General features: G+C 38.9%; 2 protein-coding genes across 5 annotated transcripts; both read left to right on the top strand.

Annotated features, from left to right (window-relative positions):
* The first annotated feature begins 1,737 nt into the window (after window positions 1–1,737).
* On the top strand, window positions 1,738–12,707 carry LOC132787043 (ichor). 4 transcript variants are annotated; one of them, XM_060793909.1, is made up of 3 exons: window positions 1,738–1,912; window positions 2,479–2,682; window positions 10,220–12,707. In XM_060793909.1, the coding sequence occupies exon 3, from the start codon at window positions 10,301–10,303 to the stop codon at window positions 12,197–12,199; it is 1,899 nt and encodes a 632-aa protein (XP_060649892.1). In that variant the 5' UTR covers window positions 1,738–1,912; window positions 2,479–2,682; window positions 10,220–10,300; the 3' UTR covers window positions 12,200–12,707. The 4 variants fall into 4 exon arrangements, with proteins under 4 accessions (XP_060649892.1, XP_060649895.1, XP_060649896.1 ...); XM_060793912.1 differs by having other exon boundaries at window positions 1,747–1,810; XM_060793913.1 differs by lacking the exon at window positions 1,738–1,912 and adding an exon at window positions 2,048–2,181.
* An 8,310-nt stretch (window positions 12,708–21,017) lies between these two features.
* On the top strand, window positions 21,018–23,834 carry LOC132785811 (protein SHQ1 homolog). The gene is made up of 3 exons (XM_060792091.1): window positions 21,018–21,371; window positions 21,440–21,839; window positions 21,916–23,834. The coding sequence occupies exons 1-3, from the start codon at window positions 21,103–21,105 to the stop codon at window positions 23,122–23,124; spliced, it is 1,878 nt and encodes a 625-aa protein (XP_060648074.1). The 5' UTR covers window positions 21,018–21,102; the 3' UTR covers window positions 23,125–23,834.
* The last annotated feature ends 674 nt before the right edge of the window (window positions 23,835–24,508 follow it).

Below are 24,508 nucleotides of genomic sequence, written 5' to 3'. Positions count from 1 at the left end.
AAAAGTAAAAAAATAAAAGTTGAAGAAAAATACAAATCATGGGCCATAAACATGAGACACAGCTTCAGCTTCAGCTGAACACGGACATGGAGGCTGATAAACTGAACTTCGACTGGCAAAAGGGAGAAGAGAAGTGAAGAGAAGAGAGGGTCAAAAAGATAGCCAAATGACGTAGTTGCATTTGGTCAAGAGGCCAAGTCGATGATGAGGCGGCGGCGTCGCTTGTTTGTGCTTATGCTAATGTCACAACAACAACAACAACACGAGTCGTGGGCAAAAACAAAAAATAAAAAATAAAATTTTACACAACCTGCGAGCTGTGCTGTGTCTGTGCTCTTCATGCATATCTTCATCGGCATCTCTATCTGTATTTGTCTCTGTGTGAGCTTTCATTTTCGAAGCGATACCGTTAACTGCAAAATGCTGGAAATAAACAGAAAAATCTAAAAAGCAAAAAAAAAAAAGTACAAAAACAACAAAACAGCGAACGAAAAAATACCCCGAACGAAGCAACAGCAACAATCAAGCAACAGCAATCAACGCGGCCTGCAAAGCAACAACAAGTGCGAAATGAGCAAGCGAAGAGGAAATGCAACAACAAAATGGCAAATGCAGCGACGCGTCGCAACAGCAGCAGAGGCAGCGACGTCGACAGCGACGGCGGCAGCAGCAGCAGCGCCGGCAACTGTAATTGTTGCTCGCATGTTTACAAGGCGAAATAACAGGAAAAAATGTTAAATTTTTGTTAAGTAGGTCAAGTTGCGAGCGAGAGAGCGAACGAGCGCTAGAGAGATGGAGCCAGCGTGTGACTGAGATGCAGCAACTGGGCGAGAGAAAGAAAGAGCGTAAAAGACTGAGAGCATCAAACAAGTATGGCTGTAAAGTTAGAACACGACAAAACTGGGCACTTCAAACAAAGTAACAAAAAATATAAAATATAATAATTTATACTCATTTAATATATATTAAATATTTTATATAATATTCAAAAGTTCTCAATAAAGAAATGTTAAATTAAAGCCTCTCATCAGCAGCAGATTTAACATAAACAAACTTAGCCCTGACTTTGACCGACAGCAGCACGATCGACCTCGACAACACCTGCGACCAAACATGTTGCGCTGCGCATCGAACATGTTGCCAAACGCTTGGCGCTCTCAGAGCACAACAACCGGGTGAGTAACTTCTTTGAGCGCTGCTTCGTTTAGCGACTGCGCCGTCGACGCTGACAGCGTCTGCTTTGGGCCGCTGCGGCTCGAAAATTTCTTTTCGTGTTGCGCCTGCGCACAGTTGGCTTTCTACCGTTGACGTCTTCGGATTTGTGCGATTCTTGTTGCGCAGTAAATTGTGTTCAAAGCGTTCGTTGGTTTCGCGTGATTCCGCTGTGCGGACGTGGACTCTCTCACATAGACACACACACACACATACAGCATTCGTGTATATGTAGTAGTTTAAAGCATAACAACAAGAGCAAGCAAACAGAAATTGGAACAACCAATAAAAGAAGTGACCAGTTCAACAACAATAAAGTGTGCAAAAACAACAATTGCAACTAGTTCACCAATAGTGGCAACAAATTGGAAAATAATAATAAATAACAGTGTTTAATATGTCTAAAATGCGTTACAAAAATTGTGAAAATGGTTGACGAAAATGCCAAGAGCAAAACAACAGATTGCTCCAGATTGTATTTAACAATCGAATAATACAAAAAATATATAAAGAATATATTATATATGAAAGAGTGCAAGTGCAATCGAGATCAATAAGTGTGCAATATTGAAAAGAAGCAAAGGAAATACACAAAAAAGTTAAAATTCAAACCAACAATTATAACAAAGTTATTCTCTATCCGTCCACAACAAAACAAAACAAACAAATATATAATCGACAACAAACCCAGAACGCTGTTGTAAATATTTTCATATCAAAAAAGCAAAATATTACAATAATCACCATCTCGATATTCCCGACGTCGTCCATTGTACATACATATATACAATAAACAAAAACAGAAACAGAAAAAAGAAATCAAAACAAAACAAGATATATATACTATATTGAAAACAAGGATTATAAAAAATATCGAAATATATATATATATATACTATATACCCACTCGTACTACTCCCCGTTCATTACTTTATGCATATATATTTATGTCTTCCTCCCATTCTTTTTGTGAGTATACAAAAATGTTTATGCTTTTCATTTGAATTTTATTTTTATTTTTATTTCTACTCCCCATCAAATTATTGCTTGAATTCATCACCTCTTTCTCTTTGTTCTTTGCATGTCTAACACTTTTCGCTAACTAATATTTAAAAGCTAAATTTTCCGCTATCATTTTACTGTCATTTTTAATTTCTCTGGCTGACGGCATTATCTCAATAATATAAAACCCCATCTAAGACTAGTAAAAACAAGCTTTTTTTTGGATATAAACATTTTAATCGCAACCATAAAACTGTCTTAAAGGATTCTCGTATAAAACGCATTTGAAAGGATTACAAAACGTAGCTCGAACAAACTGTACAAGGATTATTTAAAAAGCAACAAGATACAATTTTCTAAAGAAACTACAAAATACAAAAATCCGTAAACAACAACAACAATCATCTTAAACAATCTGTTTGTTTGTTAACAAGATGTTCAACAGCTGAAGGCTGCAATTTCGTAAATGTAAGTAACAAAAACCTGAAGAATGCGAATGAATTTTCTAGGAGGCAAAAACTTAAGTCAATGGCCTCACAATAAGAACATTCTCAAGCCTGATTTATAAACAAATCAGCAAAAGAGTCATTGACCGAAATCGTTTCCGATATTACTCACCTGTTATGAAATACACCGCAGTACATAGGTCTGTGTAAGGAACGTGATCACGAGGGTGGGAGTGATGAGAGAGGAGGGAGGGGCTGCTTAAGGTGTCAATTGTCAATTGCGAAATTCACAGCCTCAGTCTGTTAATTGATATGGTATAGTAACCTATAATGTTGATCTCGTTAAAGTCCAATTTCTTGACCTATATCATGGCATCTCTTTTACTCGTTAGCCAAAAGAAAAAAACGAATAAGCAAGATCATTATTCTTTTGGAGAATTGCTTGGGGTCTGCGTCTAATTTTAGTGACCCCGACCCAAAAGTCGAACTCTTAACTGCACTCGGAAGTAAAGTTCTTTTCATTTACAGCTAAGAACTGTTGCCAAGCGCTTTTGCCAAGCTAAAAATAAATCATAAAAAACCGTTTGTTTGTCTACCAAAATGGTCTAAAATACAACAACAACGGAATATAACAACCAAAAAAACACAACACAACACAAGACGTACAACAACAACAACAACACAGTAGCGGCTGTTTGTACCGTTATATGACGCAAAATTACGCTTACTCATTCAGTGAGGCGGCGGCGGCGGCTCCAGAAAAAAAGCTTCTCTTCGCTCTTAAGCGTGCGCTCTCTCACTCTCTCTCGCTGGTGAAGAGAGCACAATGAAATAGGTACAAGAACAACAATAACAACAACAGCAATTTATAAGTCTGTCAGCGTCAATGAGCGTAACAAATTCAACTGAGCATTAAGTTGCATTTTGGCTCCTCGGGAGATTCTGATTTTCGTCATTAATTGAATTCTTTTTTTTTTCTGTCGGTATCTTTATTTGAACGCTGTACTTTTTAAGCGGCTTCGATTTTCACTGCAACTGATGAGGATTTGGAAAATGTAACATATCAATTACAGAAGATTAAAGTTGAGATCGCACAACAGAAGCCGTCGCTAGATATTTTAATTACATTTTATAATTTTGTTAAACTTCATTTTTAAGGGGTTGCCACATGCTGCGAAGCGACCGAAATAAAATGTTATTATTATTATTTGTAGCTGCACACAATTAAGCCATATAAAACTGGGTGGTAGCGCCACCTAGCGTGCACAGTGGGTAATAATTAGAGGGTATCTCTGGTCAAAGTATCATCTAGTTTTTCTCTCTTTCTTTCTTTTTTTTATTTCACATGATGAGCAAATCTCGCCAAAAAATTGTTGTCCCATGACTGTTTTTTTTTTTCGTTTTGGCCAAAAACGTATTTAAATCTATTACTTAATTCGCGTTATGCGTAAATTAGCTTGGAATATTTATACTAATAATCCCGTTTGAAAATGTAGAATATCTGCTGCTTTAGGGTTCAATTTGCACATTTCGCAGCCAAAAACAAACATCTACTATATACTAGATACTATAATATTCAAATGCCAGCAATAACAACAACAACAACAGCAGCAATAATCATAACAACATCGCTAACAACAAAAACAACAACCATAACAATAAACAACAAATTTTAGACGTGCGCTTTTCAAAAGTTCGCTGACCTGAGCAATGTTTTGGGTTTTTGGGGGAATTCAACTTGCCCAGACACGCTGTATTGTTCATCTTTGTTGTTGTTGTTGTTGATGACCACATAAGGCTCAGAAGTGACAACAAGTGATTGACCAGGCTGATACCCTGTAATAGTTCACTTAATTAACAAATTTACAGGGTATCTTTCAGTCTACATAACTAATTGATTAGCTTTTGTTGTATTAACACATAATTGACAAGCTTTACGCTTTGCATTGTGCGACTGCTTTGTTAACATACCCGCTTGCCAATGCTGATTACAGGGTGTTAACAGTTTCGGCACACACACAACGACAGCGACAGCAACAACGACCGCAAGAGGCACGAGGGCGTCATTTAAATAACAACAAAGTAAAAACCAACTAAAAATAGTTAAACATCATAAAAAAATTTGCATAGTTGTTGTTAGTTGTCGGTTGGTTGCTTGTCCGTTGCTTCGTTGCTGCTTGTTGTTTTACTGGGTGGCTGTGTTGTGTTTTAACCGCTAAGCAGGCGCACACAGGGTGTGGTATTAGTCTTAGTCTGGGTTACACCAGTCACAGCAACAGCCACAGCAACAGCAACAGCCTCAAGTTGTAGTCAGCTGCCTCTTGTACAGCCTCCGTCATAAAAATAGCGCCAAGCCTCTCGTACTTTGGGGCTCGCTGACCACACGGCTTCATTTCAAGTTTATCGCCAGGTTGTCATCTCTCTCCGATGTTGCTGTTGCTGTTGTTGCACACACATATTTGTGTTGGCCACCTTTTGCTAGGGCCGGTTAACGGATCATCATCATCATCATCGTCAGCCATTGTCGGAGTCAGTGCACGATCATGTCAGACACGTACTTAGCCCATTCACACAACAGTTGTTAGCAGATACTTTATAAAATCGTGCAGTGTTTGCACTAAATGTAATATCGATAACTAACCAAACACCACTATAACCACTATATTTATGTGCCATAACTATTTGATCCATTTAATGTACAATCGAATTTACACCTGGCACACATTACTCACACATGCAACACCCCCATAAGTGCCCCACAGCTTGCAGCTTACGCCCACTTACGACAACAACAACAATTGTTGACCAGCTTGCAACCCACATGAAAAGCTGCAGCAACTCCAGAGGAAGCCACAACAGTCAGCAACTGTTGTTGTTGTTGTTGCAACTACAACGCCAGCAACACCAACAACATCACACGTGCCACATGTGCTGTCAAGTGCGCAGCAACAACAAAAACACAAAAACACAAAATAAAGGCAACAAGCACGTCTCCTCCATTGTTGCCAGTTGGCTGTTCTCACTAATTTTTTGCACTGTTGATGCTGCTGCTGCTGCTGTTGTTGCATCCACAAGATGAAGTCGTTGTTGTTGGTGTTGCAGTTGCAGCAACCTTCATTGAGTGATGGCGACCTCAATGCCAGCCACACGTTTCTGAGGCTGAGGCTGTGGCTGGCGTTTTTTTTTGTATTTTCGGCTTCTCGGTCTTGGTCAAAGTTTGTTGCTTGGAAAACCGCTTTTCAGCCTTGTGCCGAGTTGTTGTCGCTGTTGTTGTTGTTGTTGCTCCTCCTCTGGCTAATGCTACGTGCGGTTTTTCCATGTGGAAATCGTTGCGGTTGTAAATTTTGCAATCAAATAATTTTTCATTCGCTTTTTCCGACGCGCAGCTCGCCGACCTGATTTTTCTTTTCATTTTGTCCGCACAAGGGAAAAAAGTGTTTGCGATTCTTTTCTCCCACTCCCACTCTTCTCTCTCTTTCTCTTTTGGCCATTTGGTGTTGTTAGCCATTTGCCTATTTTGAACGTATTGGCTGGGGTACAAAACGTTTTGACCTTTGCCGCTGCTTCGTGTTCGAACATTTAAACGGAAGTTGATTGCCGCCAAAGGTTAAGCTCAATTTCCGTTAAAACCCCAGCTGAAGCATCAGTTTTGTACCCCGTTTTTCTCTCTCTCTCTCTCTCTCTCTCTCTGTTGGACCTCGACAACTTGAGTTGTTCGCTTATTTTTATTGCTGTTCGTTCTTTGTTGTTAAGAACTCAATTTCTTGGCTGATTTGGCTAACAGCTGTTGCCATTCTCGTTGACGTCTTGTTGCTGTTGCTGTTCCGAATTGCTTTAAGTAGTTGTTGCAGTTGAAAAGTTCAATTCATTGGGTCAAATGAGAAATGGAAGTTTCCCAAAGAGAGCAAGAACTGTTCAGTTGATAGACGTGAAAGATAAAAGAATTTATTACCAAGCATTTATCTCATTTTATATCTCATTTATATTCAAAAACGATTGCAAACTGAGTTTGACACTTCACCTAGTTATTGCCGAGCTGATTCATCGACCCATTACTTAACGGTAATTCAAGTGCACCCACAAACTGACCAAAGTAACTCATTAAAAACATAATCATGAAAACAAAAAAAACATCAACTCTCAGCTCAGGGTCATAAAATCACTCGGCTGTCAAAAATTTGCACTAATTCGTTCAAAATAACCGTTAAATATACACTCGAGTGATACAGAAAGAGAGGGAGAGAGAGAGAGAGTAAGAGGGGGAGGTAGAAATATTGTAATTATAATGCCCACAGCAACTGTCCAAAATGTGTAGCTCTTTGACCATAATCTAAAAAAATCCCATTTACAAGCTCAAATTACAATAGAGGCGCATTGTTTGTTTGTTTTTTTCTCTTTTTCAAGTTGTTGTTGTTGTTGTTGTTGTTGCTGTTGTGTGGCGCACCCACGCAGTGTATATTTTATGTTTGTTGATGTTGGCGTTGATGTTGGCGGCCGTCATTCAAATGCAAAAAGACCAACGGACAACCGTTACAATGTAGCTCATTAAAAGCAAACATCTAAATGTTGAGTAGCCACAGCAGCAGCAACAACAATAAAAACTTAACAATCAAATTGAAAAAAAAACAAAAATGTGTTAAAACTGACGCGTACTCCAAAAGAATAAAAGCAACAGAATCTCTTTTGAAATATTTCACGCCAATTTCGAGGGCGCATCCAAAACGTCACTCAAAACTGAGCAAAGGTTCTTTTTGTTTTTTGTTGGCTTTTAGGAAAATTCATAAAATTCAAAAAATAATCCCAGGCACTCAGCGAAACTATGCCAGCTTCAAAATCAAAGTAATGAGCAATGGGAATGAATAAAAGGCATTAAAAGAGTAACCAAAAAGCCATCAAACAACAATTATTACACACGGTAACTGAAAGAAAGATGAGAGAGATACAGTCAAGGAACCGAAAACGAAAAAAAGCACGACAACTTTATTACACTGAGAAAAACACTTAATAAGCAATTAGTTTTAAATATTAAAATTAAGTATAATACTGACAGTAATTTTAGCGTAGTTGTAAAACATTTTAATTTCTGTTATAAAAATGTTTGTTGTAATTTTGCAAATATTTTAAATTTCTTCCCATCAAATTTGCTTAATTGTTTTTAAAATAATTAAATTAAAATTTATTTTTGAATGTAAATTCGGAATTTATTTATACATAATCTAACAATTGTTTGCAAATTTTTCAAAATTAAATTTTTCCATTTATTATTTTCAGCGCAATTGTCAACACACAATTGTGCTTAGTACGAATGCAATTTCCATTCATGCCTTAACGCAGTGGCCGCCATGTTGATTTTATTATTGTTGTTGCTGTTGCTGTTGCCGTCGTTTTTATTTTTTCTTAGTGCACGCAAAGTTGCGCTTGAGCTTGAGCTTCAGTGCGAAGCTTCGTGTGTTGAGCATCGGCATCGGCATCTGGTTCGGCTCGGCTCTGCCGAACACGGAAGTATGTCAGCAGGTCTCTCGTGTAACGGTAGTTTGGCTGCGCTGCGCTGCCGCTACAAGCGCAGCCACCACGCTTAGCTGCGCATGCTTAGCTGACGCTAACGTCGCTGTTTGGCGTCGACGGCGCAGTCAGCAGTCGTAAGTTGGACTAGTCGCTGTCTGTGTCTATGTCTGTTGCTTTGTTGCTTGCCGCAGGCTGAGCTAGCAACATGTTGCTACAACACAACCTGTTGAAAGCGAAACTTTGTGTGCGCTCTCTCGCTCGCTCGCTGACCAACAGGCAACAGTCTGAGTCTAGCTGCAAGTCGTATTGTGCTTTACGTTGTGCTTTCTTCTTTCTCACACACACACACACATACTCGTATACGCACACACACTTAAAAGTGGCCAAGCCTCAAAAAATCAAGTATGCACAAAATGAGAAAAAGAAATACTTTATATTGTTGGCTTCATTTGCTTTACCGTTTGGTTCTCCCCAAAAAAAAAAGACACTAACAAAACGAACTTCTACTTTGTTGTTATTGTCTCTCTCTCTCTCTCTTTCTATCTCTCTTTTGCTGTCTGGGTTTTGAGATTTTCTATTTCATTGCGTTTTCGTCTTGGTCTTGAATATGTCGTAGTTACTTCTGAATCAAGGGACAAGTTGAAGGGAGGGGAGTGGCAAGGTGGTAACTCTGCACCTGTGTCGCATGTCTCTCGTTGTTGTTGTACTTTCATTGTCGGTGTCTCTCGTCTATCGATATCCAAATACGATATCCAAAATCCAAATTCCCCCACAACAACATGTTCTGCCGCTTCGCTGCTGGCGTCGCAGTCGCATTATTTCTACCAATTTATATGCTAATTTAACTGATTATTAATGTTTTGACCCAAATACCGTTTCGAAATTATTATTGGCCATTCTGAGTATCGATTTTGTTCGGACTCCGTTTTGAATTTCGTATCTTGAATGTCTAAACTAGTTGTTGTTATTGTTGATGTTGTTGGCGGCGTCTTCTTCCCTTTTTTGTTAATCGCTGTGTGAAATATGAAAAGCTTCGTGGAAATTTTTGGGCTCCCAACTTTACTTCGATTAGTTTGTAGTTTTTCAAATACGAGTTCCAATTTTTTTTTTGGGATTTGTATTAAACTCACATTAGGGCCAACAACTCGTTTGGTCTGTCAGCAAGTGCAGCTGCCACTTGATGCGCTGGAATGGGTTAGAATACGTAGATCTTTCAGATACTCTCAGCTGGATTAAAGACCTAACGGAAGTGGCTTGTAAGCTGAGCTTAAAATGAAGCCAATAACCGTGTTCTGGCTTACACTTGAATGGCGCAATGGGAACTCAACTGAAAGCTTTTTAAAAAAGAGTTAACAAGAGTTAAAAATCTATATGACTTTGATTTATTGTTAAAGAACTCTATTCTTTCTTAACTGCAGTATGATAAATATTGATGGATAGTAAAACTGTAAAAAAAATCTGTTTTTATTTTTTCAATTGTAGGATATTATTAATGAGATATTTTAGCTTTTTCTTTCAATATTATATTTATCTTATAATATAATATCTTATATTTATTTATTTTTTTTATATTTTTTATTTAAATTTTCTTCTATCTACATTATATTTTTTCCTTTTTATATATCTCATAATATGATATCTTCCCATATTACATTTATTTATTCTTTTTATAATTTTTATTTATATTTTGTTCTCTCATGCTAGTTTTCAATATGACATCTTTTCTATCCATATTATATTTTTTCTTTTTTTAGTTTTTCATTGTTTTTAGTATTGATTTCATATTATCATATTATATTTATTCTTTATATGTTGTCGTCTTTTAGTAGTAATTAATAAATTCATTTAAATTATCATTATTTTTAGTTTTGATCATATTATATTTATTCTTTTTAGTAGTAGATAATAAATTCATGCTCTTTAACCTGTCCATGTTTAATTCTCCATTTGTAGAACATAGTTCGCTTAATCTATTTTAATCCATTTCCTTTAAGAATAATCATTAATGTTTTGGAACTCAATTTAACCAACTTTCCTTCTCTTTCATTTTACAGCTTCAACTGGTACAACTTTAACTTTATACACACCAAGCAGCAACGCAAACAATTCCTGTCCAACGCCCGGGTCAACTGACAATGAAGTTGTGCAGCATGAACGGGCCAAGTGAATCAGAAGTCGAAAGCCTACTGATGAGCCCCTGCTGGGGACCCACGCAGACCAGCAGCCAGGATCAGTATCTGCTCGATGGCCACAAGTTGCTGCTGGAACACGATCTGGACTCGCTGCCCAGCGACACGGATCAAAAGAACTCGCTCGATGTGCTCGACAATCTGCTGTTGAACAGCTCGTCGCTGAATGCGTTGTCCGATTTGAAACCTTTGCCTCCATTCACCGGTTACACGGGTCATTTGTCGATCAATGGGATATCGGGGCATCATTATCATGCGATTGCCCAGCGGCTGCCGGATGAGAGCAACAACAATTACATACAGAGCGCCTACCATCAGCATCATCAGCAGCAGCAGCAGCAGCAGCAGCAACAGCAGCAGCAACATCATCCGCATCAGCAACACCAGCAATCGAACAACAGCAATCCCACGTCCACAACGGCGGCCACAACCTGCAGCGGGACAGGCGGCAATGGAGGTGGCGGCGGAGGAGGAGGAGGAGGAGGAGGAGGAGGTGGCGGTGGTGGCTCCTCGCAGGAGCACAACATTGTGTCGTCATCCACCTGCCTGCCCGAGAGCGTGCTCAGCGCCGATGCGGATGCCTGCCTCAGCGATGTGAAGCTCTTCGCCGATAGTCAGTTAGATTCTAAGCTTTACTCCGTAGCGGATAGCTGTGTTATGAACGCACCCGTCAACAACAACAACAACAATAACAACTCGCTGGCCAGCAGCGGATCGACACTGACGCCCATCGATCATGTGGCAGATTCGTTGCATGGCAGCGGAGTGCGCATCTTCAAGGATCTGACCGAGTACGTCGATATGAACAGCATCGATGACATTGCGGCGATCATTGGCTCAGCGATAGCCGACACCACAGTCTCCAATCAGCTGGACAAGGATGAGGGCAACGATACGCGTGACAGTTGGATGGATCTGGATGCCTGGATCGATGGCAATTGCATACAGCCGGAGGGCAAAGTGCTTGTCTCGCAGCAGGATACGCTGAGCGATTTCATGCTGCCGCATTCGCCGCTGCCGGTGCACGCGAGCAGCTCCACGTTGCAGAGCCTGCTCAGCCATGGCTACATGCCGCTGTTGCAGAATCGTCTGCAGCATGGACCGCCTGGCGCGGGTTCGGTGAGTGGCAATGGTTCGTCCTCAACGACGACGGCAACGCTGAAGAGCGAGACGCCAAGTTCTACCTCATATTGCAACGAGTTGTCGGCGGCCAGCAGCAGTTGCAGTCCGCCTGGTTCGGTGGTCAGCACGACGGACAACAATCTGATGATCAATCCGCGCTATCTGACCAACAACAACAACAGCAATCAGAGCCAACAGCAACAGCAACAGCAGCAGCAACAACAGCAACAGCAGCAACAAGCAACATATCAGCTGACGCCGAATGGCGGACTCTCGGGCACAGGACTCAAAGACAACGGACTCTGCAGTCCGGATATGCTGAGCAGTTATCCGCACACCACAAGCACAACAACAGCGCCGACGGGAACGCCCAAAGCGAAACGTTCGCGGGCGCAGAAAAAGTCGAGTCAACAGCAGCAACAACAACAGCAGCAGCAGCAACAGTCGGGGCAAGGTGATGTGCCACAGATGAGCGCCATGTCGCCGTCGGGTGTGGCCAGTTTCAGTGCCAACGATCTGAGCGGACTGCTGGGCAAGGAGAAGCCGGTGCATCGGTGCAGCATCTGCAATCGGGGCTTCCTCAACAAGTCAAACATCAAGGTGCATCTGCGTACGCACACCGGCGAGAAGCCCTTCCGCTGTGATGTGTGTGCTAAGGCGTTTCGCCAGAAGGCGCACTTGCTGAAACATCAACAGATGCATAAGAGAATTGGGCGTGACTGACCACAGCGGCCACATGCACATTCCGCTCGCCAATAGCAAATCAAGCAGCAAATATATTTATGTTTTCAGCCACGCAGAATCCAAAAAAAAAAGAAGAGAGAAACTTTACTTAAAACAAAAATCGCCCACAATGCATTGATGGCCAGCAAAGCATAAAAGTCACAATTGTAAATGCTGCACTGCATCATCTGCAACTGCAACTGGACTCACTTTGCTGGACAACATTTGCTGCCCTGGGCTATGCTAGAGAAAGTGCCCGCCAATGTCACTCGGTCACCAAAAAAAACACAAAACAAAAACCATGTCCGGGTCTTTGGGAGCGGCAGCTTCTCGTGTATCGCATTGCTTGACCAATGCCAGACTGCAGAGAGTATCTCTCTGTAGTCTGAGTTTGCCATCGCCTAAAAGGTGAAGCAATGTCATACACACAGCATTTTGATATATTCGTTGTTGTTGGTTGCTTTTGATCTCTTTGAATAGTCAATATACGGGAAAAAAGGGTTTTTTTGGGGGGTAAAAAAGATGAGGTATAATGGGCATTATATGTAAAGAAGTAGTGCGAAAAAAGTTAAAGTTGTGGGGTCAAATACCTTTTTGTATTGTTTGCATTATGGAATATCAACCTACTACCTCCACAGTTCCATTAAGTTTTCAGCAATAGAAGAAATAGGTCAGAAAGTAATATAAACATCATTTTGAAATTCTAGCTATAAAAGAAGGAAACAATTTAGTGAGACAACTAATATATAGATTTTTTTGTAGTTTGGCAATTTGTAAACCTGCACAAACCTATTCATTACACCCCAGTTACAATGTTTAGAGCCAGCCAGAGTTGATTGCTGTCAAAGAGACCACAAGCAATGTAAGAACAACGAAGCGTCCAATTGTCTTTTTGCAACTGTTGTTCTGTTTTGATGCAAAACTGCGCGCTTCGTGCCCCTTAAAGAGACGACACACCTGGCACAGGTATAAACACACACACACCTAGATGATATAATATATATATACTTACACACATAAGTACTAGATAATAGTTAATGTCTAGCTAAATGTTTCGTCAAGTAAGAATTTTGTATAAATTATGTACCTCATTGTGTTGAAAAACTTTAAACATAAAAAAGACAAAAAATAATGAAATACACACACATCATAGAAGCAATACAATTCTAAATTAATATGATTAAATAAATGTACAAACGAGTAAGAAGAGTAAACATTAATTTTAAAAGCATATATCTTTTTATATGTATTTAATTTAAGTTGTAGCGGGCTTGGCAAAATAATAATAATTGTTAAACATTTAGCATAAACAAGAATTAACACACACACACACACAAAACAAAGCAAATTAAATACATAATTACATATTAATAATGCATGAAAATAGAAAAGTACTCAAGTAATAATCATTATTACACCTTACATTTAAATGTTGTTAATTTGTTTTTTTAAAAATTTTGTTGCTAAAGTTTATGTTAATCTTACACATTGAAATTACGCAAAACACATACAAGAAAAACTAAAAAAAAAAAATAAAAATATTTATGAATACAAAAATTCTAAGCACATATTTAATACTGTTGAAGCTATTTATATAACTTTTCATAACAAAAAACAAATTTAAATATGTTAAGCAATTAATTATAAATTCTTTTACCAATATCTAATGTTATTTTAGTTTTGTGCAATTTTATTTATTCAATCTTGAACAAAGTGCAAGACACACAAATCGACGCTTTGTACTTAAAAAAAAAACAAACAAAAAAAAAGAAACCCCAATTTGAATGTAAATATTTATTTTGTTAATTTTAAAGTTTAATTCTAATGTTTATGCTTAAATAAAGAAATACAAACATTTTTGTCATTTTAAATGTACAAAAACAAAAATAATAATACTTAAAGCCAGAAAACAAGAAGTTTGCTCTACTTTTGGAAAAAAAAATATATCACGTATACGCAGTTTAGATGTCAACCAAGTTACAGTTTTTGGGTGTTCCACAGTGATCTGGTTGATTGGGTGGCAAAGCCGAGTGACATTTTGTGGCGTCCGCATTGCTTATGCCGCACGCATGTGCCGCTGGCCATTAGCAGGAACCTGACATAAAAGCAGCAAGCAGCACGTCTGCCACAAAAGTCGAGTGGAAAATAGAGTAGGTGCAAGAGTGAGTAAAGAAATGTACAACAAAAAATGCGGTAAGCTAAAGATACAACACAACAATAAGAAGCAGAAGTAGGAGAAGCACAAACCAAAAAGCAAAGCACAAACCAAACCAAGTCAATGCGAAGCCAAGTCGAGCTGAGTTGAGTTGAGTTGAGCTGAGCGAACAAGTCAGAATCATTATATTGACCACAAATGCCGCCGCAAAGAAAGCCATGCGAAGAAGAAAGAGCTAAAGGCAAACCCAAAAAAAAAGAAGAAATGGAAGAAGAAAAAAAACCCACACACATACAGATACAAATGCGAACGGCGACAGAGAGCGGCACAAATACAGCAACAAAATGCCATGCATACTGTGCCACTGACCCAATTTCCAGACTCGTTTTCTTAGCGAGCGAGCACGACGAAGCAAGTCACAAGAAGTGGCAGCCGAAGACTGCTGTGGCAGCCACAACGGATTTGAAATGTTAACTGGCCTGGCCTGACTTTGGCTCTGGCTTTGCCAACAGAGCAGAGCAGAGCGCGCGGCAAATGAGATACAAAGATACTTTGCCCGGTCGCATGCTCTTTCACCGCAACAAGCTGCAGATGGAGATGGAGAGACAGAGTCTGAGACTCAGACTGAGAGCTCCAGACACCGATAGCTTTGCTGCTTGCTGGAGAGTCTGGAGTATGTAGTTTAGTTTGCATCGCATCGCACCGCATCGCATCCGCATTTCTATGTTGCTTTTGTATCTTTGCTTGGCTTCGTTTACGAAGAAGCTTTTTTTTTCCTCTGCTTCTGAGCGTCGCGACGTTGCATGTACACACCGAGTGTATCTGTAACTCGTTTCTGTATCTTGCGCCTCGTATCTGTGGCACTTAAATTTATGCAACATCATGGCAATGCCTCCAACTGTCGCTCTTCTCCACCTCCCTCTTTCCTCCTTCACCTTTTACACAGTGTCCACGTTTTGTTCTAATCAAAATGCGCTACGTGTTGCTTTGTTCCACAGCCAAAGGTCAAACACAAAATATTAAACGAAAAGAATTAAACCAAATCACAGCATTTGGCTTGGCAGCGTATTAGCAATAACACTTTGCACTTTGTGAATTTCTTTTTGGCATTTTTTTTTAATTGAGTTTTATTTCTGTTCGTACCAATTAAACGTAATTTTCTGCTCGTTCTCCAACGTTTTGTCGTAGGCAGAGCCAAACAGTTTTTATTTCTTTATTTACTTCAGTCTTCTTTACTTTTTTTTTTGGCTTAGCATGACACACTTTCTGGCCAAGATTTTGACACGGGCTATAGCTGACAAGGCAGCCCCGCACAGCTCATTTGAGACAGTTAGACATAGTTAGTAATGGGCGTGGAGCTTGTTGACTACGACACTGCGTGGGTGCCTCTTATGTTACTACACATCGCCTGCCTAATCACCCGCAATATGATGAGCGGCAGTCTCGCATGCAGATGGCGGATTCTGCTCCAAATGGAGCAGAACACGTGCCAAATTTATGACCACAGCGTGGCCGAGGAAACGGTATGGACTGACTGTTGGCGTAAAAAGATTAATTTTGTCATAAAGCGAATGGAAATTTTACAACAGATTATGAGTTTTACTGCAGAAGTATGATAGTAATAATATTAACAGCTTTTTTACGGCTAAATTTCAACTGAGCTTATAAATAACTTTTCCATTTATTAAAAATTTTTCAAATATATTAAATCTACAGCTTATTTTGCTGCTAAAACTGTTAAAATATGAACAACTTTTTTTACGGCAAAATTTCAACTAGGCATATATATAATATATCTTTTCCATTTATTGACAATTTTTCAAATATATTATATTTACAACTTTTCTTATATATAAAATTATTGAATTATTGAATTTTACTGTTAAAAAGTTAAAATATTGACCGATTTTTTACGATTAAATTTCTACTGTGCTTATAAACTAATTTTCTATTTAATTAATATAAAAATATGAACATTTTTTAAAAGTCAATATTAACTTAGCGTATGGTTAATTTAAAAGGCAATAAAGTATACGCTTATCTGCAATATAAATTAACAATTTTTTCGCTTCAAACTAATTAACTATGTTCCAAATAGTAAAATTAATAAAAATTTGTTAATACATTTCTACTATGCGTATGCGTGATTTGAAGAGCATATAAAGTATACGTTTATCTGTAATATGAATAAATATTTTCATTGTTATTCATTAACAAATTTATGTGTATTTTAATCTACAAAAATCGTTATAAAATATATACCCGAATTATGTACGATTTTTGCTATTGAAATATTAACATTATTAAAAGCTTTTGCTATGGTTCTTTTTTTGAGCGTATGAGTGGTTTAAAAGGCACATCAAGCCTACGCCCATCTATAGATAAAAAGTAATTATTCTTTTCAATTTTACTGTAAGAATAAAAGAAGAAAAGTGTTTTCATATTTTGCTTAAAATAACTATTTTAATGATCAACAATTTACCACAAATTTTGTCAACAATGGAATTTGCAAACCAATTATAAGAACAATAAGATTAACAACTTTTTATGCGTAGCTTTCTTTTGAACGTATCTTATAAGAAAATAATAATTACGATCAGTTATAGGACTATAATAATAAAAGAAGTGTCTCTGAAATATCTTCACACTTTGCTAAATAAAATTATTGTATTAATCTATTAAAAGTCAATGAAAAATTCCGCATGAAACCAACTCCTATTAGTAATCATACCAAACAATATAAATAAATTTAATAAATTAGCAAACCAAACTTAAATTAAAAATCTTAGATGCTCTGGCTCTTCTTATTTTAAATAGGAATTGTATTCATCATTAAGTAATAATAATAATTTACACATTATATAAAGAGTATCTTAAAGTTGCATATGCATGCAACTTCAGACTTGTTGTACCACAAATTTATACAGCACATTCAGAGATTCATTCCGATTAAAATTCCCAGACTCATTCTTAGATTCTGATTCGGAATCTTTTCATTCACAAGATGCGCGATACATGAAGTTAAATTGTTGCCCCAAAGCAACCAAACTTTGACCGTCGTCCAACGTTGTGGCTTAGCTACATCGCTTCGCTAGTCGAAATACACGACAAGAATGGCAAACTAAGGAGAGCAACTTGTTGCAGTTGCCAGTGCAGCAAAGGACGTTTGGCAACTAAACGAGCGGACAACGCCTTTCACCGCGCCCTGCAGCTAGCTCTATTGTAATACTCGTTGACAACAACAACAGCAACATAAAAAGGCGGACAGAGAAAGGGACAGAAAGGTGGACAGAAAGGTGGACAGACAGACAGACAGTCAGACAAATGAATGCTACAATAAAGTTGGCAAAATGGCAAAAGCGATGCCACAGTCGCAGTCGAAGTCGCAGTTAACTTTTGTCGCATATTGTCCAGCAATGATTGTTGTTGCTGCTGTTGTGGCGCAGCAGTTAAAGACACAATGACCTTGGGTGAAAGTTGCTCTCCATTTCTATTTTGTGTTGTTTGCTGTTGCCTGCCACCGCTTGTGTTGCCGCTGTTTTGCTGTTTGCTGTTGCCGATGTTGCTGCCATGCCATTTTTATAAATATGTACAGCACACACACACATACATGTTTGTCTATTTATTGTTATTTTTGTTTTTAACGATTTTCTTGTCACTGTGTCGTGCTTGTGCTTGTGTCTCTATCTATCTACTATTACTATGCGTATTTGCTGCTCCCCTTTTTTTTTGATTTGTTTGTTTGCCTAGTCGTATTTTTTCCATTTGATTTACTTTTTTGTTGTAGCTCTTTGTTGTTGTTATTTTGATTACTTTTGCTCTTGATTGAGGGTCTGTTATTGATGGATGCAGCACACACTCTAAAGCACCACAACCACATATGATGAAGAGCCCCAGCTCAGCTCAGCTCAGCTTAGCTCAGCTGTTTCTTCTTCGACTTGAATCGGACAAAGCAGAACGGAAGTTGCTCGCGTGCAGGAAGTAGTAAAGTTTTGCCAGCAGCAAAATTGCACTTAAGGTGAGAAGAGGCCAAAAAATTAGCAAATGTTTGAGTCGTTTTTTCTATTACTTGTTGCAATCATAATCATAATCATAATGTATAATTTATGCACTAGAATTTTTCGGTTAATTGTCGGTCTTAAAACAATAATAATCTGCTGAAAAAAACACAACTACTTATCGTTTTGCAATGCGGCGTCTTCACGCCTCGACGGCTAGCTGACCAAGATTCTAAGCAGAATAAATCATGGCTATAATTACATATATATTAATTTAATATTTTTAACACAGTTTTTACTACTCCAAACTCCAAATTGCAAGTTCGACTTCAAGTTTAATTAACTGCAAAAGCAAACAGTGCACAACGGTAAGCTTATGAAATAAGCAATTAGACTTGATTCAAAACTATGATTAACTTTGTTCTTTTCTAGAGCGAATGTAACAACGGACACAGATTTATTATGTATTCTTATTACATTTCATTTAAATCAATAATTCTAGCATAATTTAGCAATAATTGCTAATTGTTATTTGCTACTTGGTTTTAAATTAAATATAGACGCAAGTGATAAGCATTTTTAGTATTTTTTTTAGTATTTCAATTTTCCATTATCTTTGTACTTCCATCTGTAGCAGACTCTGAGTAGATTTAAGTTAAGCTAATCTGATCTAAATCAATAAAACTAGCATATTTATTTTCATTTGTAACTTACACAAATTTATTTATATATTTAATTTAAGCTACTCGCATATAAATAAATGAAAGTAGCATAATTTTACAATAGTCAACAGTTAATTACTTTTCGGTTTAATATTAAAGACATTTGCAAGTCTTTAGCATTTTTAGTATTTTTTTAGCATTTCCAATTTTCTATTTCTATTTCCAGATGTATTTTATATTCTTATTAAATTTAAAGAGCTGAAACTAGCATCATTTTACAATAGTTATTAAATACATTTTCAAGTCTTTAGCATTTTTAATATATGTTTTCGCAGTATTTCCAATTCAGTACATCCATTTTTTTTTTATTTTTTTTTCTTTGTCAAGTTCGTGGTGCATTTTAATGGCACACACGATGGCCTAAAACTGGCCAACAAAACGGTTAACGACGCGTCGCGACTGCAATTAATTTACTTATAATGCAACATTCTGAAGGCAGACATCGCACAACCACAGCAACAACAACAACAACGACAACAAGCTCTGGTGCGGGATCTATTCAATAATGGCAAGCAACAGCGAGAGAGAGAGAGGGAGAGAGGGAGGAGTGGGAGAAGAGGAGGGGCCACATGGTGGCGCTGTTGGTCAGCGACAAGTGACCTCATTTTTATTGGAACCTCGCGGCAAGTTGCGTGGCATGGCCAGTTGTACGTGTTGCGGCAGTTGTTGTTGTTGCTTGTTCTACTTTGAAATTTCACTTTTCAAATGTGAGTGTGTGTGTGTGTGTATATATGAATAGGTATAGAAGAAATAAAAATAATAATTAATAAACTAAATAAAAGCATGTGAGCATTTTTGTGCGTGCGCTGATCAAAATTTGTGCCACGCGGCGGCTCGAACAAAAATGCACTGTCAATGCAAGTTTGTTGTTCAAGTCTTTTGAATTTACATGCAACTGGAACGACAACAACAACGACAACAGCAACAATGACTGCATCGAGCATGAAACAAGCAAAAATGCTCGGCACGAAATATGTCGAAAATATTAAAGAGCAAGCAACCAAAAGACCCAAAACCAAGAGCAACCAAACAGCCAAACAACCAACAACATTGACAATTTAACCTCAAACTTCAAAGTGTCACTGTCATGGCCCTTTTTACTACTCCCAGCGACTGCGACGGCGGCGTTGACAGTGACTGCGACTACGACTGCGACAGCATTGCAGCCACAAGCTCAGCGCACACAGTCGTTGCTAGTATAACCTGTTGGCAATTCAGTTTATGACTTTTTGCGCCGCACACTGTGTCCAGAGCACATAACATAACCCAACAAAGGCCGCCAAATAGCAAAGCAAAGCTTTCACCGTAACTGCGGACCACTGTGCAAAACGCTGTCGCGCTGCTGTGGCTGCTGCTGCGACGTCGACATCGCACGTATTGCCACGAAAAGTGGGTCAACATGAAACGAGCCAGAAATGAAGAAAAAAAAGCAACAGCAGCCGCAGCCACAACAACAACAGAAAAGCAAATCACGCTGACGAACTTGCTTGCGGGCTGGTTGACTGCTATTGTTGTTGCTGCTGTCGCGGCTGCTGCTAAAGAAAGCATGAAAACACGCGCGTGCGACAGAGATGGCAATAGCATGCTCAGCACAAGTTGTGCTTCTTACTATGAGCAGTTGTAAATTTATATTTTTTTCGGGGTTTGGCATTTTGGAATTTACGTACCGTTGTCGTTGCAATCAAGTTGAGATGCAGCATCTGCTCGCTGATTTATAGCACAATAGAACAAAAAGATTTTCTCAATACCTTAGGGTTATTTCTGATTTACCGATTCATTTCTTATAATTTGCACACAGTACCACAATTTCAATTTATTTGGCGCCAATCACTTTAAAGCGCCATCTATGAGACATGGTTCACACATGTAGTAGTGCTGGCAAACAATGCCAGTCGAGGCGTAACAGAGTTGCTACAATATTATTTATCGACCGTCCGCCACAATCTATCGGCGATAATCGTGCTGCTCTAAAATTCTTTTTTTTTTGTTTATACTTGAAAAGCAGTAGTGGCTTTATAAAATTAAAACATGTTGAATGGACAGATTACACACAGTTTTGTGGGCAACACATGCAGCGTAGTGATACCACATCCACATGCCAAGGAAAAACCAAAGCCCACGCCAACGCCATCGCATGAGCCAGCGGATGCTTGTTCTACGGTCGTAGGAGGGTCGATAGGGGAGAAGGGAACAGTGGGTGCTGCGACAATACATGTGAATTTGGATCGCATAAGGAACGTCGATATATTTATTGGCGACAATGATTTGTACTTCTACGCAAATGTCAAGTTATATAGGTGAGTCATGTGATTCGGCTCTTTATACGATACGCGATACGATCAATCGATCTGCTCTCTTGATTCAGATTTCACAGTCGACGCACTTTCGACTTGAGGGGACTGAAAACTGTTCTCATCAAATACGATACGAGTGAGAATTGCTACCAGTTGCATTTGCGCTGCCTGCCGCCCGTCGCCATTGTGGGCAGCGGCGGCAACAATGCGGCAGCTGGCAACAGCAGCGGAGGCGGCGTGGTGCCGAAACCAAAGACGGCGCGCAAGGAATACATTGCGGCATTCCTTAATCTGCCCAAACTGGCGGACACCCTGCAGGACAAGGAGCCGCTGGTGCACGAGTGGAAACTGAAGCGCATCACCGAACAGTGCCAATTGCAGTTGGATGGCGACGAAACCAGCTACAAGCTGAGCAGCCATTTTTGCTACGGCTTTGCCAGTCAATACAACGGTCCGCTGCAAACCAGCGAGGTGAGTAATGCATAGTGCATTGCATTGCCGCTTATCTGTCGATGACGCAATAGATAAACACATTTCTCTAATACAGCTGGATAAGTCAACTTGCCGTGTGCCAGAGCCGCAACAAACAAGCCCGTTGCAACGACGCCTGGAGCGTGTGGTCGACGAGATGAAGCGCTTTTCGCGCGATCAGTACAAAATGAATTTTGTGGAACTGCAGGTGCCAGCTGGTCATCAGAATCCATTACGCTATAAGCCGAAAATTCACGAAACTTCCATGACACAGGAGCAGGCGCATTTGCTGCACAATCTCTGCAGTCGTCTGCCCGTAACACCAGAAACACAGTCCAGTCAACGGGAACGCCAGGTGCAAAACGAGATTGATTGTGGCCTTATCAGCATTGTGTTGGCCATATGCTATGATGTGCGCACCACCAACAACGATCCAACCTGCGAGTCAGGCTGGACACGAAGCATATTGTGCCCACTCTTCTGTTACTTCGAGCAGTTCGACAATTATCGTGATGTGCTGGTGGCGTTTCTGCGACGCGTTATCACTTATCCGTTGTATCGCAACTTTGAGCTGGGACGTCAGTGTGTCAAGGATGCCATCGAAGTGCTAAAGGGTGGTCGCAACTGGTTGATCAATCAACTGCTGCTGACCCATCAGCAATTTGCCAATGGCGAGCCATGCCGTGATAGCTTCAATTCCTACTATTTGGAGGATTATATACGCTACATGAGTAATGCAAAGGTCTGCAGCGATGAGCATCTGCATCTGCTGGCACGGAATGTGAAGAACGTGTTGATGGATGTGAATAAACGACATTTGGATCTGGGTGTCATCGAAATAGAGACTGAATTGATCAAGGAGCTAATGCAGGAGATGCACATCGATGCGGGCAGTGGCAGTGAATCGCCGTCACAACAGCAAAGCCACCAGGGTGACGATGAAGGCGATTTGGATAACGATACGTCCGGCCAAGACGATGAGACAACGACCGATGATGATAGTGTTATAACAGATTCCTTCGACAGCATGGATTTGCGTCTCATTGAGAACGATGTCTATGCTGTTGATGAAGAGGACGAAGGCGACGTTGACGATGGCGAAGAAGAGCAGTCGGAGGTTGATGATGACGATGACGACGACGATGATGATGATGATGGTAGCAATTCATCGACGACCACCACCAGCGATGCTGAGGGCAATAGCGTCATCGAGCAGTGCACCAGCAACAGCGAGGCAGCCGCCTCGGCCAGCATAAGTGCCAGTGCTAGTACGAGCACCAAATAGAGAAGACACCACACAGCAGTCTGATGCCAAAATGTTGTCCATTGTTGTCTGTCCTGCCATGCCTAAAAAAACCAATCAACCAACCAACAAACTTAATGTCAAAGAACGGAGGCTAAACAGTGATTACTTTTATGCAAAAATATAAAAAGAAAAAAATACAGAAACGATAACAAAAACGAAAACACAAAACGAAAATTATAAATTTTTAAAGAAAACTACAAAAAAAAACAATGAAACAAATGGAAATCTATTTAAATAATTAAATAATGTACAAGAATTTTAAAGCAAGAAAACACAAAGAAATTGTTCATGCCAAATGCGAAAGAATATTTGCATATATTTTTTCCCACATTTTTTTGCTCTTTAAAACTATTTTGTTCATTCTAAAAAAAAAACAAATAATTAAGAATTTTAGCATTTAGCGTGGCATTAGTGTATGAAATTTGAATTTTGAATTCTTCAAACCGAAAAAAAATTAATCTAGTTGTGCATTTTGTATATACAAGCATATATATTATATATATAAATAATATACGAGTATATATATTTATATAATATATATGTTGTTGGTGCTGCAAGCAAACTGAAATAATAAATTATATAAAAGATAACTACGCGTAAACGAAACGGAGGCAAAGTCATCTACAATTTACCAGTTAAAGTTGTATAAATGTCATAGAAATCAAGGCCAAACAAAAAATATATATTTTTTCTTAATATTTTACAATGCATTTTCTATGGTTACATTTGATAATAACAAAAAATTCCGACACCACTAAACAAAAAAGAATTAAAAACAATATTCGGATTATAAAAATGTGTGAAGAGAGCAGGTAAAGATTTTTATCCATTTTTTTAGACTTCGACTGGCAATCTAATCAATATAATTTTGCTAGTCGGCTCCAAATTTAGATCACGAAGGATGAGCTTTAGTTTCACCTTATACAATGAATTCGGCTGCATATCAGATAAATCAAACTCTAATTTACGGGTTGCAATACGATCATTGGGTGGTGCAAATAATTGAGAATCCCAAGTTGTGATATCATTGCTGGTTTCTTTGGTGTACAGCATCAATAAACGGATGGTGCGGATGGTGTGTGGATCAATAGCCTTGGCTAAATACACTTCGAGAACTGTTTGGAAAAAAGTAAAAGTATACGCAAAGTTTGTGCTTAGTAAGATTTGAGTAATATGATGAAAGATCCAGTTAACTGATCTTAAAGTGGAGTGTTAAAAACTACGTGAATCTCTTGGCTCAATTCCAGAGTTTGTGTTTTTAAATGAGATTAGTAAAAACATTTGTCAACGTATCTAGAAAGCACAACAGTCAATCTTGTGCCTTGGGAATGACTACAAATATATGTTTGTGATTTATTGTAGT

The sequence above is a fragment of the Drosophila nasuta genome, chromosome 2R, assembly GCF_023558535.2.
Source record: "Drosophila nasuta strain 15112-1781.00 chromosome 2R, ASM2355853v1, whole genome shotgun sequence".
NCBI classification, from domain to species: domain Eukaryota; kingdom Metazoa; phylum Arthropoda; class Insecta; order Diptera; family Drosophilidae; genus Drosophila; species Drosophila nasuta.
Note: the sequence above shows the minus strand (reverse complement) of the source record. Positions and strands in the feature narration are given on the sequence as shown.

What these genes read in the sequence shown, in the direction of transcription:
- LOC132785811 (XM_060792091.1), top strand. Translation starts at nt 21,103, where the DNA reads ATGTTGAATGGACAGATTACACACAGTTTTGTGGGCAACACATGCAGC. An exon ending in GCAAATGTCAAGTTATATAG is followed by an intron (nt 21,372 to 21,439) that starts GTGAGTCATGTG and finishes CTCTTGATTCAG; the next exon opens with ATTTCACAGTCGACGCACTT. An exon ending in GTCCGCTGCAAACCAGCGAG is followed by an intron (nt 21,840 to 21,915) that starts GTGAGTAATGCA and finishes TCTCTAATACAG; the next exon opens with CTGGATAAGTCAACTTGCCG.
- LOC132787043 (XM_060793909.1), top strand. Translation starts at nt 10,301, where the DNA reads ATGAAGTTGTGCAGCATGAACGGGCCAAGTGAATCAGAAGTCGAAAGC.